A 14,854-nucleotide genomic window follows, 5' to 3' on the forward strand; every position below is an offset into this window, starting at 1 on the left:
CAAAATCAAAAATAGTGTTATTAATTTGGTGTCTCTGAAGCACAGAAAAAAAAAGAAAGAAAAATGACAAAAGAACGAATGAACCCACCCTTGCCACATATCGGGCCCCAGGTCCAGGCTAAGGAGGCCAGCCTTGGGGGCAGTGCAGGCCCCAGAGGCAAAGTCAGTCCTGGCCATGGGCTCCAATGAGGGACCAGCCCATGGGTTTGGCTCTTAGGGCCTGGCTAGGAGGCTGCTGCCTCAGTTTGGGATCCAGGCCACGGATCAGGGAGAGAAGTCTAGGTCACTGAGTTGTGACACTGAAGTAGCCAGATATCAGGGTGCAGACACCAGAGCCAAAGCCAATCAGTTCTGTAGTCCAGCAGAGTCCGAGTTACTGAGTCCCGGGATGCGATCCAGCAGAGGCCAGGCTGACTCCTCAGTACTGATGCTCCAGCAAGGGCTGGGCAGCCGGGCTCTCGCGTTCCTCAGCAGGGACAGGCCAGTCACCTGGGGCACCGGAGGGTGTGCAACCCTCAGGAATACTGCTGTCCAAGCAAGGAAGGTCCTGGGTGGTTCTGGCAGGTGAGGCCTCAGAGCTGACATCAGGACTGAGGCTGAGGTCTAGAGGGGCCTATGGGAGAGAAGACAGACAGATGAGCAGACAAACCGACCTGAGAACTCCTGGGGTCGTCTTCTTCCACAGGCTCCTTACCTGAGATTTGGGGGTGCCTCCTTTGGGGCTCCCTGAGGCTGGCTCCCCATCAGGTCCTCCCAGTCCCTTCCGACCCCCCAGACTCCACTTCCCACTGGGTCCCTCAGAATTGAGGAGAGCAGGGCCAGAAGGTCTTGAGGGCCGGGGACCCTCAGTGGGAGCAGGTGAAGCAGGGGGTGGTCCAGGGAGCCGAGGGGGAGGCCACTGCAGCAGAGGAGGGGGCCGCCCATCACCAGAGCCACTGAGGGAAGGCCGTGGTCCCCAGCTAGGACCTGGTGGGAGGGGCTGCTCACTGCTGCCTGTAGGAAACAGATAAGAGCAGAGAGCTCGGCTGGGCCGCAGTCTCACCCACAGGCTCAGTCCAGCTTTGCCCGCTTACCTGCTGCATTTTCAGGCGTAGGGTGTGCCAAGGGCGGATGATTGCTGAGGGAGGTCAGGCCGCCACCCCCACCACAGTCCGAGTCATCCACATTCCCTCCGCTATTACAGCCAGCGCCACAGCCCTTATGAAGTCTGGGTGGAGAAGCGGGAGACGCGTGAGGGGTCCAGGGCGAGGCATTGCGAGCCCTACAGAAACATCTGAGTCCCAGGAGTCTCATCTCTTGAGAGATCCTGCTGCCTAGTTTATAGTCTTTTAAATACTAAAGCCCGCTCTAGGGGAAAGAGGGTCTCTCTGGGAGAAGGGCCCAAGCTCACTGACTGCAGGACTTTGTCTCTGTGACCTTGGAGGAAGCTGCTTCATCTCCGTGCTCCTGCTCCCTGAATCCCAGAGCATTGGGCCCTAAGAAAGCTTCCCAAGTTAGGGGACAGCCAGGGCTCACCTCTCCCAGCTGCGCAAGAGCCATCGGGCAATGGCACCCAGGCTGACAGGACCACCCCACAGCGCCCGCAGTTGGGGGTGGCTACCAGCCAGAGATGTGGTAAGAGGTGACACGTAGATGGGATATCCCAGTGGCTGGTCGCAGGAGGAATTGATCATGTTGCGGAGTGCCTGCTTGGCATTCTGGATGCTGCCGCGCTCAGGGTTGCGGTTGCGCAGGAACACCAGCTCTTGTTGCTGCCCAGCCCACAGCCCACGCACACACTCTCGGTTTACCTGTGGAGGGCCACACCAAAGGTCAGGGCAGCGACACCAAGGAGGGGCACGGGCTGCGGGATGGAGTAAGACCATCTGCCCCACCTTGATGACTCGGAAGCTGAGGTGGCGCCTGTTGAGCATGATGATCTTGTACTCGTCAGAAGCGTCGTCCATGACATGGCGCAGCGCCAGCAGGGAGGGGGTGTTGCTGAGGATGGCACTGCGCCAGGCAGGGTCCCCCTCATGTGAGATGACTAGCCGCTCCTCATTGGCCGCGATGGCGTCATACAGGGCTGCTGGTTCCTCATACTCATCAGGAGATGTGAAATGGTCCTGGTTGGAGGAGAGGACAGAAGTCAGGGACCGCTGTCTTGGGGAAGGCGTCATCTCCCACCTGCCTCTTACTCTGCCTGGCGCATCCCTCCTACCTGGTGAAGCTTGAGGGCCATGCGAACCCCAGGGGCTACCACTCGGTGAAGCAGATCCATGTCGGCAAAGACCCACTCGTCACGGGGAGAGGTGATGCGGAAGTCCCCCTTGAACAGGGCGTGCAGGCCATAGAGGAAGGGCTCCAGGCTGGGTGGGGAGAAGGCATGAGCAACAGGGAGAGCCAGGAGAAGCTTGTCTCTTCCCCACAGAACAGCGCAAGGGCAGGCGAGGCCGGGGCTGCAGAGGCTCTCATCCCTGTGAGAGGAGTGCACCAACGGGCTGTGGGGCTCTTCTGCTGCCTGTGGGCACTCACCTGGCAGACATACTGTGTGACGCTGTTCCCAGGGCCCGGCGACCCAGCACACACAGGCCAAAGCACAGTGTAACCAACGGTGAATTCCAGTCCTGGTCCACGGGCTATGACACAAAGACCCCAGTCAGCACAGCTCAGTGTGGGACTGGAGTCCAGACTGAGAGTCACCCAGTGTGAAGGGAGTGACCAAGAGTCTGGGGTAGGGCAGACCTAAGGGACAGGTAGCTGACCTGGCTGCGCCGAGAGGCACAGTACTGGATCCACTCGAGGTGGACAGCGCAGAAGGATGGCAGGGAGAGGCCAGACAACCGGAGGTCGTAGTCCTCGTCAACACTCAGTGAGAAGGTGGGGTCCGAGTCTGCGTAACCAAGGGCTCGCACAGGCCGGAGGGCAGCGGCGATGCCCTCATGGTTCAGCCAGGTCTCTAGCTTTGGAGAGCGGCTCACATAGTAGATGATGCTCTGGGAGAGGAGGGTAGGTGTCAGGGGCAACTCCATCCCAAAACCCCAGCAGTGGGGAGAACACACTCCAGCCTGAGCCACAATGTGATGCCGCTTCTGCAGCGCAGCCGAGCTCTCGGAAGCTAAGTAGGTAAGTAAGCGCTTCCTCTCCAGGGACAAAGTGTGAGAACCAGCATGAAGCACCCCACTTACAGAGTGGCCCTGCACTTGGCAGCAGGATCTGCTTCTTGTCCTCTTCTTGCCATCCCTAGAACCCAGCCCATCTGTAAGGGGAACGGAGGCTCACACAGACGACAGTCTTGCCCAGTGTCACACAGGTGAGCAAACAGGGCTAGAATGGAAGGATACTGTGCAGCATCCACACCTCGGGGCCAGGAATGTCGGCTCAAACAGCACGCTACCCACAAACCAGGGAGCCTGCCTGGCCTGAGTCACAGGTCCCTTTAGGCAAATTACTATGACAGACATAAGACCTTCTCTGAAAAAAGCCAGAGGCATACACTTTGTATCAAAAGGCAGAGTGTCACCTGTTCTTAGGGGGCCTTGCTGGTGTTTAAACCGGGGTTGGGTAAGTGGAGAGCAGCTCTGGGGAGAGGGGTATCTGGCAAAGTTAGGACAGCAGTGGGTAGACAACAAGATTATGGGGTTCCATGTACCTCCCTGACCTGAAGCTGATAGGGTTGGCCCTCTCCCTGGCTAAGTGGTGGAGAAACCCAGGCTGAGGAGGGTAGTGTAGCTGTCCACGTACAGAGAGTGCCCAGGCAATAGGGACAGCGGAGTGACTGTGGTGGGACACTGAGTGGCTAAAAGCCTGGGCAAAATGGCCAGGGTACAGCTAGGAAGAGCTAATAATGCCCAAACAGATGTGTGCTCCACGGAGTGGATGGCTTCATGGCAGCACGTGGTGCAGTGTGTGTGTGTGTGTGTGTGTGTGTGTTGGGGGCGGAGTGTGTCCTTCAACTCCCTACACAGATGTGGCCTTGGCAGCAGTCAATGAAGAAGTCTGGTGAGAGCTGGCTGCTGACTTAGGGCTTACTAAAAGGAAGGCACAGGAATATATGATCTCTGGTCTCCAGACTGACCTTCCTGCTAGAGAGCATCTCTGAAATCCAGGCACCACCACAGCCAAGAAAATCAAAAAAGCACTGTTTCTGGGTCAGGGGGAGCTGACCTGGAATGTGTTGATGAGTTACTTTTTAACACTGTCATTGTATTCTATGACACGCCCTCTGTGTGAGTCTCAGTGCAAGGCTTTCTAGGAAGAGCTCCTGAATGGACACTCTCTGTAGTTGTTTGCCTGGGTACACGTCACTGGCCATGAACGAGGCTCAGGACCACGCTGCTTTCCTGCATGAGGCTCACTGCCTGTAAGAAGCCTCAGCTGACTCGTCAGCTGTGGTGGGGCCATCACACAGGGCCCACCTTTCCTAAGGTTCACTAAAGGATGCAAGCAAGATAACATGCAAAAACTGAATACCTCAAGGATGGGGCTTGGCTGCAGGTGGTTGGGAGCTGGTGGCTCTGTACCCAGAGCCTGCATTCCACCTGCTGCCCACCATCAGGTGATGCCCATGGGAAGGGCAGAACGTCAGGGGAAGGAAAGTGCCTCAGCACGACCAGAGCTGCTCACAGGGGCAGAGACTGGCACAAGACTGCCACAGCCTGGGCTCCTAGCACAGCTGCTCCCCAGCCCTGCGCTGTCCCTCCGTGCCTTTATCACATCTCCAGGTATCACTCTGCCCAGCTTCTCGGGTATCCAGGCTGAGACACACTGGCTACTTCAAGGGACAGTAAAACTGACAAGGCCAAGCTCATTTCAGTGCCAACCTATGCCTGGCCACGACCAGTACACAGCACTCTGGGGGACATGCAGCTCTGATGTGACTTGTGGGAAGAAGCAGGGTGACCTGGACAACTGAGTGACCTGGGGTTGGGAATGGTCACTTGTGGCCTGCTTCCCAGTAAAGTGAAGGGTGGCGCTGCCTTACACACTCTTTCCTAGGAGTGGTTCAGGGACAAAGGGACACAGGAATTATGGTTTCTCAGTTCTTCCAACACATGACTCTGGAAGATATCCACACTGCCTGGGACAAAGGGACAGACTTGAGTTGCATGAGTTTGCCTTAAAGGGAACCTCAGTGATGCAGGCTTGACTAGCCCCAGCAGGTCACCAGTGTCTCGGGGCAGATTAAGCGCATGTGGTACCTGGACTGTGTGACACAAACCGATCACACTCTATGGTGGTTGCATAAGCTTGTTTGAAAGTTTGGTTCTCCCTTGGTGGACTGTTTAGGAAGGATTAAGAGTGGTCTTGTTGGAGGAGGTGTGGACTGGAGATGGACTTGGAGGCTTCAGAAGTTCCAACCACGTGGATAAGACATAAGCTCTCAGCTACCCATGCTCCCTGCAGTGATGATGTCATGCACTAACTCTCTCAAACTGTAAGCCAGCCCAACTAAATGATTTCTTTTATAAGTGGCCTTGGTCATGGAGTCTCTCTCTTCACAGAAACAGAACAGTAACAGAAAGACATTTCCATAACGCCCCTCCCTGCGTGTCACAGAACCTCATTGTTCCTAACATCCTAAAAGCCTGCAAGCCTCTGTTTCTCAACAGGTAAACTGAGCTAGGACAAAGGAGGCAATATTCTAGGCTGCCTGAAACCCCTACAGTTTCCGGCCGAGCTCCTAACCTCACTGTGTCTCACCACTTCCGGCAGGTCTCAAGGCTCTCTGGCCTGACTCGAGCCCCCCTCCCTCCCACCCAGGACAAGGCAGAAAACCTAGTGACTGAGATGCCAGGCCTGAGTCTAGAGCCTGGCTCTGTCACATTCTAATGCCAAAGCTCCAACCAATCACTTCTGTCTACAGATGATGTGTGTCCGTCTGTGCCCGGGGGACCAGAGGCTGCCATCGAGTGTCTTTCTCAGTTGCTCTCCACCTTAGTTTTGAGTTAGTGACTCTCACTCAATCTGGAGCTCCCCACTGGGTTAAACTCATTGCTCAGTAAGGCCCTCACTTTGGCTTTGGGATCCGAGGTCACGCCAGGGTGTCCAGCTTCCGCAGGACCTCTGGATGGTAAGCATCTAACCAGCTCCCCCACCCTAACCCCCTTTTGAGAGTCTTCCACATCGTCCAGCTGGCCTTGAATTCCTCATCCTCTTGCCTCCACCTAATAAGTGCTTCAATTATAGAAGCCAGCTTCTGTGCAGGGGCACCTTAGATTTTTCTAGGTGTATGACAGTCTGTCCAGATCAGGTGAGGTGCCCAGCACAGACCCACCACCTTCAGGATACAGTCCTGCTTGCTCCCATGGTTACCCACCATGGCTACTGTTAGCAAGGATACAGTTCTGCTTGCTCCCATGGTTACCCACCATGGCTACTGTTAGCAAGGATACAGTCCTGCTTGCTCCCATGGTTACCCACCATGGCTACTGTTAGCAAGGATACAGTCCTGCTTGCTCCCATGGTTACCCACCATGGCTACTGTTAGCAAGCACCAGCACTGTTAAGCTGGGAAAGGCTGGTAGGTTTTATTTTGGTACTGAGTTGAATCTAGGGTCTCAGACATGCTAGGCAGGCTTCCTACCACACTCCTAGCCCTGGACTGGTGGTCCTGAAGACATACCTTAGCCAACTGCCCCAGCTGGAGCCAGCAGCCTGGAGGGGATCCATAACGTGCTGCCCACCCACCCTCCACACTCAGGGCCTGAAAGAGGCCTTCTGGAAGGCACAATAGGGAGCTCCTACTCCAGGCACCTGCTCACAAGGCCCCTGGGGCTGTCTGATGGTAGCACTGTGAAGAATGTGAAAAGTGAGTTCTATGCTTCCCCTGACCAAAACAGCCATCCTGCACTCCAGCCTGTGTAGTGACAATTCACCAAGAGCTGCCTCCCAGCCCCGAGCCCATACCTTGACATAGTAAGTGACGAGGATCTTGCGGAGGTCAAACACCTGCAGCATGGAGGCTGCGTTGTTGTCACTGATGCTGTAGCCTTCCAGCACGTACTTGCTGGCTGTCACCTCCCAGGCCAGCCAGCGCTGCCCAAAGGCAGCATTGAAGGACAGGACCCGGGGCAGGTGACCAGGCTCACAGCAACAGCAGCCCTCGTCTTCCTCCACACCTTCCGTGATGGCCTCCACCTCACGCTGCTGGCAGTATGTGCCTGTGGGACAGGGTTGCCTAGTCAGAGCTACTAGGACAGTCCCTAGTTTCACTAGCAAGTGCCCAAAGAGCCACTAGACCCACTGCCACTCAGCTCCGACCCAGACACCAGTAAAGGTCACTAACTGAATGGACTGACAAAATGAGACCCTTTCTCCTCACAATTCCAACTGCCAAAGGAGTAGGTTGGAGAAAAATGGGTCCAGTTCCCCCATTTATTGAGGCAAAAACCAAAACTTATAAAAGAGTGGCTTTCTCAAGGTCATGGTGCTCATGGGCTGTACCTGGAACCTCCCTGGATGCCTCTTAGGGACTTGTCTTAAGATGGCACAGAACACATGAGCTCCTTTGAGCAAGGACACAGCCGCCTACAGTGCTGGCTGGCATGCTGGCCGGAAGCTGCCATCAGAGCTCAAACCTCAGCTTTCAGCAGTAATCCTCGGCTCCCTGTGAGGTCAAAGGTGGTGTGTGCATGTGCAGGGTGTCACTAGAGTGTGGGTAGCCAGTGTAGGACACCTACACTCAGGAGGAAGAGAACCTTGCTTGAGATCACCCAGTAGCCTGAGAGCTGGACTCAAATCCAGTTTCAACACAATACTAAATCTTGTGTCCCAGCCCAGGCCTGCCCTCTCTGCCCCCTGCTAGTCTCCCAGCTCAGGCCTATGGCTCACCCCGGAACTCAAGGCCACGAAGCTGGAAGGTGATGAGGCCATTGCCAACCTCAATGAGGTGCACTAGCGCGTTGAGGTAGTCAGAGGCCAGGACAAAGCAGTCTCCAGGGCCATAATTGCCCCAGCGGCCCAGCACCAGATCCCCACACAGCGTGTGCTGCAGCGAGCGTGTCAAGTGCTCATAGAAGATGGAGTTGAGGTTGTTGTCATCAGCGCCTGGGATCCAAAACAACAGTCGACAGGTGTCAAGTAAAGAGGGCACCCTCCAGGGGACAGCTCGCCTGTGAGAGCCTAGACAAGTAGCTACCCACCTGGGTTCCGGTCCAGCTGTGTCACTAGGCGAGTGTTAGAATGGTCCACACGTTTAGTGCTATTTAGAGAGAGCAACAATGTATGGGCTGGGGTCAGGCAGCTCATCAGCACATCCCCTGCCCAAGCTCCACCCTGGTCCTCTCTGAACCCACATCCCTGAGCTGTGAGTAGATGCCACCTGTGACAGCCCACTGTAGCTGACAGATAAGGAAGCTAAACTTAGGGACATGAAGGGACTCACACAGAACCACGAGGGAGAAACCTGGACAAGAGGGGTCTCCAGAGGCCAGGCAGCCATGAGGCTTTGGACTGCTGGGTGTTTGTTTACCAGACGCACTGCCTTGAGTGTCCCCACCAAAGCCAAGCACTCGTCCCCTCTGGAGACCCTTTCTGGGTGCTTTCTGGCTAGGACACCAAGGCTTCACTTCCCTGCTGGTCACCAGCTCCTACCTCTCATGAGACTTACTTGTAGTCCCTCTCCCAGAACTTGAGGGGCCTTGCGTAGGACATGATGAAGACTGCGCTGCCCAGCAGGGGGTTGAGTGGGGTAGAAAAGAGCCCTGAGAGCAGGGCCTGAAGGAACAGCATAGCTGAGTCTGGGCACAAGTCAAGGAGGTAACAGGCACATGGGACCGTCCGCCTCCCTCTCCTCTCTCTGCAGCCCACAGCTGCTGCTCTCCACACACACCCCGCCCACAGAGGGAAACCAGAAGCTGGATACGTGGTACAGCGAAGGGCTGGGCAAAGGCATGGAAGGCTGAGCCCCAGGTGATCTGCCATGGTGCAATGTAGGTCAGTACAAAACGCAGCTTGTACAGCAGGTCCCAAAGCTGCAGGGGTCAGGGTCAGCGTCAAGGTCAAGGTCAAGGTGATAAAACACACACAGTCACACATGGTGCTAAGATCTACCAAGCCTCCAGACAATAGTCCCACTGGGTCGACTCTGAGACCACCCCAGCTTTTTCTTTCTAGACTTGGCTTGCAACACCTGAAGCCATGGCTCCAAAGAACATTAGCCAGTTAACTCCCATGATGCCTTGGGGGAGGGGGGGCTCCTACTGCTCTCCCTAGTCCACAAATAGGAAATTCCCAGGTCAGATAAGCACAGAAAAGGCAAATGACTTGCTCTGGTCATGTTACTTAATCATTAGTGAGGATTTCAAGAGATGACCCTAGGTCCAGCCCTTTGAAGGGCCTAAGGCAAGCCTGGTGGGTCAGGTCTCTAATAATTCCAGATATTTATGAGAGTCACAAGTTTCAAGGCAGCATGGGCTATTGAGTGAGTTCAGGCGAGCCTACTTAGACTATCTCAAAGCAAGAAGTCAAAGAGGGTTGATGGAAGAGTTCAGCAGTAGAATCCTTGCCCAGCACTCCCACGGCCCTGGATTCAAATTCTAGTAACTAAGTAAAGAAAGCAGAAGGGTGCCTTGTACAAAAGCTTGCCAGCAAACCAAAGCCAAGGAAGAGGAAATCATAAAAGGGCAATGTGGGGCCCAGTACAATGGCAGGTGGTAGGCCTTCAGAAGGTGGGGAATGGTCCATTGCTCCATGTGACCCCCAATCCCACAGCCCAAGAGAATAGCAATACACCCAGGCTCTCTGGGGACACTCTCAGCTCTGGGGACACTCTCAGCTCTGGGGACACTCTCAGCTCTGGGGACACTCTCAGCTCTGGGGACACTCTCAGCTCTGGGGACACTCTCAGCTCTGGGGACACTCTCAGCTCTGGGGAACACTCTCAGCTCTGGGGACACTCTCAGCTCTGGGGACACTCTCAGCTTGGAACCCAGCTTCAAGACACTGGCGAGCAGAGAGGCAGAGCTCAGAACACCCAGGGGACCAGGTCAGGCCGAGATCCGGCCGATCCTGAGGAAAGTGGCTGTGAAGTCTGACTGGCCACCAACTCCCAGGAGGGCCTGAAGCAAGTTCCCCTTCAAAGCTTCAACCTGCTCTCTGCAGGGGAACTGGAGGGATCGCTCCCTCAGGCCACGGCAAAAGCCCACACTTACAGCAATCCGGGTCTACAAGGCTGCAGGTTCAGGACACACTTTCCTTTCTGACCGAACACTTCTGCTCTGCCTGCTCATTAGCCTGGGTCTGAGTCAACCAGCAGCTTACCTTGCTGCAGAGCAGAGACATGAGGAAGTAGTCAAGCAGGAAGCCCTGTGAGAGCCTCGGGTAGTCGAAGTGGAAGAGGAGGACAGTGAAGGCCAAGGTCAGGTACTGCTGGGGTGGGCAACAGAAGGCCGAGCGCAGCAGCTTCAGCCCCGCCACAGTCATCAGCAAGGCCCGGCAGCTGTGGGTGGGGCAGGCATTCAGACATGGCAGGGCTTTAGGGAGGGTGGGCACAGACACACACCTCTCACCAATGGTTTAAATGCCACCCTCAGCACCTGCTATCTACTAGAACAGCCCTTTTGTCAGGGGTGGACAGTACCTCTGAATGAGCTGAAGGGTGACACATTTGCCCCAACTGACAGCTCATTAAGTGCCAACATCCAGCTTTGGGTTTTGCCAGTCTTAGGTCCTACCCATCCCTCAGTGGCAATCACATGAGGATATACACACACAACAGCGGGGGTGGGATACGGGGGTCCTCACTAGAGGCAGAATTTGTCTGGGTGGCTGACGACTGTGTGGGCGTCCACTGTGAGAGCGTTGAGGACCACGGCAGGGTAGATGAGGTACTTCTCAGCACACTGCAGGCCAGCGTAGAGCTTCTCAAACCACATCACCTGGGCAGCGCCTGGAACAGGAAGGCAAGCCGTCAGCTAGCATGGGGCCTGCAACATGGCGCCTCTCTGGAGCCCAGAGGACTAGGCACCACAGGGCCAGAAAGCACCCAGGAAGGTGGGCAAACCAGCTATGCTGTCCTCGGTCCCTGGAGACTTTGGAATACTGCCAATAGCTCTGAATGAGGATGAAGAGCCACAGGAAGGGGCTCCAAATGCCACTTAGCATGTCACAGGCTTGGGGAACAGGGCTTTGCTGGTCTTACTGTCTGTAGAAACAAAGCTGACCAAAAAACCTCCTAGACACCTACCAGAGGTAGGCAAAGGTCACACTGAATAGGCCGAGGGGTTGGGATGACAGCAAGCTGCAGGCCTTCTGAGGGGGAAGCTCTCTTGGTTTAAGGCAGCAAAAGGAAAACAGACAGAGACGCTGGCCCAAGAAGCAAAATTTCCCATTATTTGAGAAAAACAAGGGCTACAAACAAATACTATTTGGACTGAGTAGCTTGTATGTGTAACAACAATTTTAAAAAAGGGGGCCATGAATCTGAGAGAGAGCAAGAAGACGGGCTCAGAGGAGGGGTTGGAAGGAGGGAAGGGAACACGCTGTCATCTCATTCAGAAAGGACCGAGGGTTCGTCAGCCACTGAGAATGATGTTCAACTCCCAGGAGCAGAGTGGAGTGGAGAATCCAGGAGGCGGCCTCTAGCCCCACATGTGTGCAGTGGGAGTGCATACACGCACCCAAGATTCTGTTACTAAAACACCAAATGCTCTAAGCCTTTTAAAAAATTGTATGTGTATGGGTGTTTTGCCTGCATGAATGCCTATACCATGTGCACGCAGTGCCTGCAAAGGCCAGAAAAGGGCATCGGATCTCAAACTGGAGTTAACAGCAGATTATGAGCCAGCTCTGACCGCTGAGCCATCTCTCCAGTCATATCAACCTCTGTTTGTTCTGAGACAGGATCTCATTATGTAACCCTGGCTGGCCTGGAACTTATTATGTAAATGAGACTGGCCTCAAACTCACAGAGATCCACCTGCACCTGTTTCCCAAGTGTTGAGATTAAAGATGTATGCAATGTAAAAAAATTTTTTGAAGATTTATTTTATTATTATTATTTCTTAGATTTATATATTTAGTACAATTTAGCTGTCTTCAGACACACCACAGAGGGCATTGTATCCCATTATAGATGGTTGTGAGTCGCCATGTGGTTGCTGGAAACTGAACTCAGGACCTCTGGAAGAATAGTCAGTGCTCTTAACCACTGAGCCATCTCTCCAGCCCAGAAAATATTTTTGAATACAGCCTGTGTATTTTTTTTTTAATTTTTAAATATTGCCAGCAACAAGAAATAAATGGCTCTGACCCACTGGCGGCAATTCAAAACATAAAACTCCTTTTAAAAGTGTTGGATTCCTCTTCCACTAGAGACAGCAGGAAGCAAGGCAAGGGCAGTGCACAGGGTTGGAGTCCAGCAGAGACTGCATTGGGCAGGGAGAGGAATGGGCATGGGGGCTGAAAGCTGGCCGAGTAGCAGGTGCTCACTGTCAGCCGCAGCCCAGAGAAGCACACTTCTCACTGGGATGCCCTCCAGCCTGACTCTGCCTGGCCCAGTGGTACTCACCTCGCACTTCATACTGGCTATACTCCAGTGGCTTCAGCACAGGCTGTGAGAGGCAGAACCAGGGGAGCTGTTTGCGCAGCTGTGGCAGCAGGTAATGCGTGAAGAAGCCCACGGCTCCTGCCAGCGCATATAACACGAAGCCCAGAACTGACTGCAGAAGGGAGAGGCGAGGGGCTCGATTCAGCATGGTCAGCCCACCAGGGTAGGTGTGGCCTACAGAGGGGCTCTCAAGTGCAGCAGGCGCTCATCCATACCAAGAGGTGCACCTATACCACACAAACCTTCAGGGCAATGAAGACGGTGCTGGCACTGACGGCAAAGGTGAGCACGGCGATCACCACACACATCACCAGGTCGGAGTGCAAGACTTCCCGCTGCAGAGCAGAGCCAGGAGAGACAGCCTGACTGCCCGCTGCATGGCTTCACATGGCCTTCCCAGGCCCAGACCTGCTGGAACCCCATACGCACACACCCTCATCAGCTCCCAGCCCTTACCACTGACTGACGCATCTTCTCTGGCAGTGGGTCTGGGGGTTCGACCCGGGCTGTCTCTAGGCTCCGCTCCTCTAGCTCAGGGAAGAGTTTACTCCGGACTAGAGACCTGAAAGGAAGAAGAGTCAGAGGCCAAGGCAGGCACTAATGTCCCTACCTCACACAGATAATGTCAGTTCCAGGTACATGCCCTGACTGACCAAGTGCCAGGTGTGCATATTCACACACTCTGTCATGTACTTATGGATAAGCACACACACTCAGAGAGTACTCTGTCATGCGCAGATAAGCACGCACACTCAGAGAGTACTCTGTCATGTACTTATGGATAAGCACACACACTCAGAGAGTACTCTGTCATGTACTTATGGATAAGCACACACACTCAGAGGGTACTGTCATGTACTTATGGATAAGCACACACACTCAGAGGGTATTCTGTCATGTACTTAAGGATAAGCACACACACTCAGAGAGTACTCTGTCATGTACTTATGGATAAGCACACACACTCAGAGGGTACTGTCATGTACTTATGGATAAGCACACACACTCAGAGGGTATTCTGTCATGTACTTATGGATAAGCACACACACTCAGAGGGTACTCTGTCATGTACTTATGGATAAGCACACACACTCAGAGAGTACTCTGTCATGTACTTATGGATAAGCACACACACTCAGAGAGTACTCTGTCATGTACTTATGGATAAGCACACACACTCAGAGAGTACTCTGTCATGTACTTATGGATAAGCACACACACTCAGAGAGTACTCTGTCATGTACTTATGGATAAGCACACACACTCAGAGGGTACTGTCATGTACTTATGGATAAGCACACACACTCAGAGAGTATTCTGTCATGTACTTATGGATAAGCACACACACTCAGAGGGTACTCTGTCATGTACTTATGGATAAGCACACACACTCAGAGAGTACTCTGTCATGTACTTATGGATAAGCACACACACTCAGAGAGTACTCTGTATGCACAGAGAGGCACAGGCAGAACTCACCAGAGAACGGTGGGGTCGCTGCTCTGCCGGCTCAGATGGTAGGACATTGCCACCAGGAGGCCACAGAAGACTGAGAAGAGGACAGGGACGTGCTGCTCTGGCCAAGGTGTCTAAAAGAGAGAACCCACACTGGTCAGAGGTAGTGAAGAGAAGGGTTGGGGAAGGCACGGGATGTCGTATGTGAGAAGCCACTGCTGAACCCACTTCACAGACCTGTCCCAACCACCCCACGGGGCTCAGCATGCCCAGCTCCTGTAGACTACCCATACCTTGATGGCCCCAAGGCAGAAGCCATAAAGCAGGGCAGCAGCCAGCAGGCTTCGCGTGAGGCTGAAGACCGCAGTGAGTGGGCTGGTGGCAGCTGGAAGCAGGGAGAAATGGGTGAAGCCCAGCTCTGATCTATGGGTCTCACCCTGTCACCCTGTCCCACTGTTCCTCCATTCCCACAAGACCTCCCATGACACCACCCTCCTCCACTCGGCCTTCAGAGCTTCTAGTGTTCTGGGCTGAAACCATTGCTGGGGAAGAGAGAGGAAAGAAAACGAGAGGGGATAAAAGAGGACAGGCAGGATGGGGCCCCTGCAGCCAGACTCCAGAAGCAGGAAAAGGCTCTGTAAGAACCAGAGCTGCAGACCCTCCTGTGGGCAGACCCTCCTGTGGGCAGACCCTCCTGTGGGCAGACCCTCCTGTGGGCAGACCCTCCTGGGGGCACCATACCTGTGCCTCCAAAGCCATGCATGTCTATCTGCTCCAGGAGGTACATGAGGCAGGTGTTGACCTGGGGCAGGAGGCCCAGGAGGAAGACGAACGGAAAGCATAAGGTGAACACTGTCCAGGAGTAGGAAG

At 54.4% G+C, this 14,854-nt stretch overlaps 1 protein-coding gene and 1 non-coding gene across 12 annotated transcripts in view; both read right to left on the bottom strand.

Moving 5' to 3' along the window:
* Pcnx3 (pecanex homolog 3) overlaps positions 1-14,854 on the bottom strand; it is a 24,369-nt gene continuing 9,515 nt past the window's right edge. For all 11 annotated transcript variants that reach the window (XM_006531613.4, NM_144868.3, XM_030250681.1 and 8 more), the window contains exons 15-35: positions 14,726-14,836; positions 14,278-14,369; positions 14,009-14,118; positions 12,986-13,091; positions 12,772-12,864; positions 12,491-12,641; positions 10,726-10,870; positions 10,243-10,420; positions 8,846-8,954; positions 8,591-8,720; positions 8,124-8,182; positions 7,813-8,028; positions 6,889-7,142; positions 2,745-2,975; positions 2,515-2,618; positions 2,201-2,348; positions 1,875-2,105; positions 1,516-1,790; positions 1,074-1,207; positions 695-993; positions 1-613 (exon numbers count right to left, since the gene is read on the bottom strand). In XM_006531613.4, the coding sequence (XP_006531676.1) occupies positions 419-613; positions 695-993; positions 1,074-1,207; positions 1,516-1,790; positions 1,875-2,105; positions 2,201-2,348; positions 2,515-2,618; positions 2,745-2,975; positions 6,889-7,142; positions 7,813-8,028; positions 8,124-8,182; positions 8,591-8,720; positions 8,846-8,954; positions 10,243-10,420; positions 10,726-10,870; positions 12,491-12,641; positions 12,772-12,864; positions 12,986-13,091; positions 14,009-14,118; positions 14,278-14,369; positions 14,726-14,836 (3,371 nt within the window). In that variant the 3' untranslated portion in view covers positions 1-418. The remainder of the gene's footprint in view (positions 614-694; positions 994-1,073; positions 1,208-1,515; positions 1,791-1,874; positions 2,106-2,200; positions 2,349-2,514; positions 2,619-2,744; positions 2,976-6,888; positions 7,143-7,812; positions 8,029-8,123; positions 8,183-8,590; positions 8,721-8,845; positions 8,955-10,242; positions 10,421-10,725; positions 10,871-12,490; positions 12,642-12,771; positions 12,865-12,985; positions 13,092-14,008; positions 14,119-14,277; positions 14,370-14,725; positions 14,837-14,854) is intronic.
* On the bottom strand, positions 14,370-14,442 carry Mir6987 (microRNA 6987). Its single transcript, NR_105953.1, has one exon. It is a non-coding gene; the product is annotated as a microRNA 6987 (primary transcript).

The sequence above is a fragment of the Mus musculus genome, chromosome 19, assembly GCF_000001635.26.
Source record: "Mus musculus strain C57BL/6J chromosome 19, GRCm38.p6 C57BL/6J".
Taxonomy (NCBI): domain Eukaryota; kingdom Metazoa; phylum Chordata; class Mammalia; order Rodentia; family Muridae; genus Mus; species Mus musculus.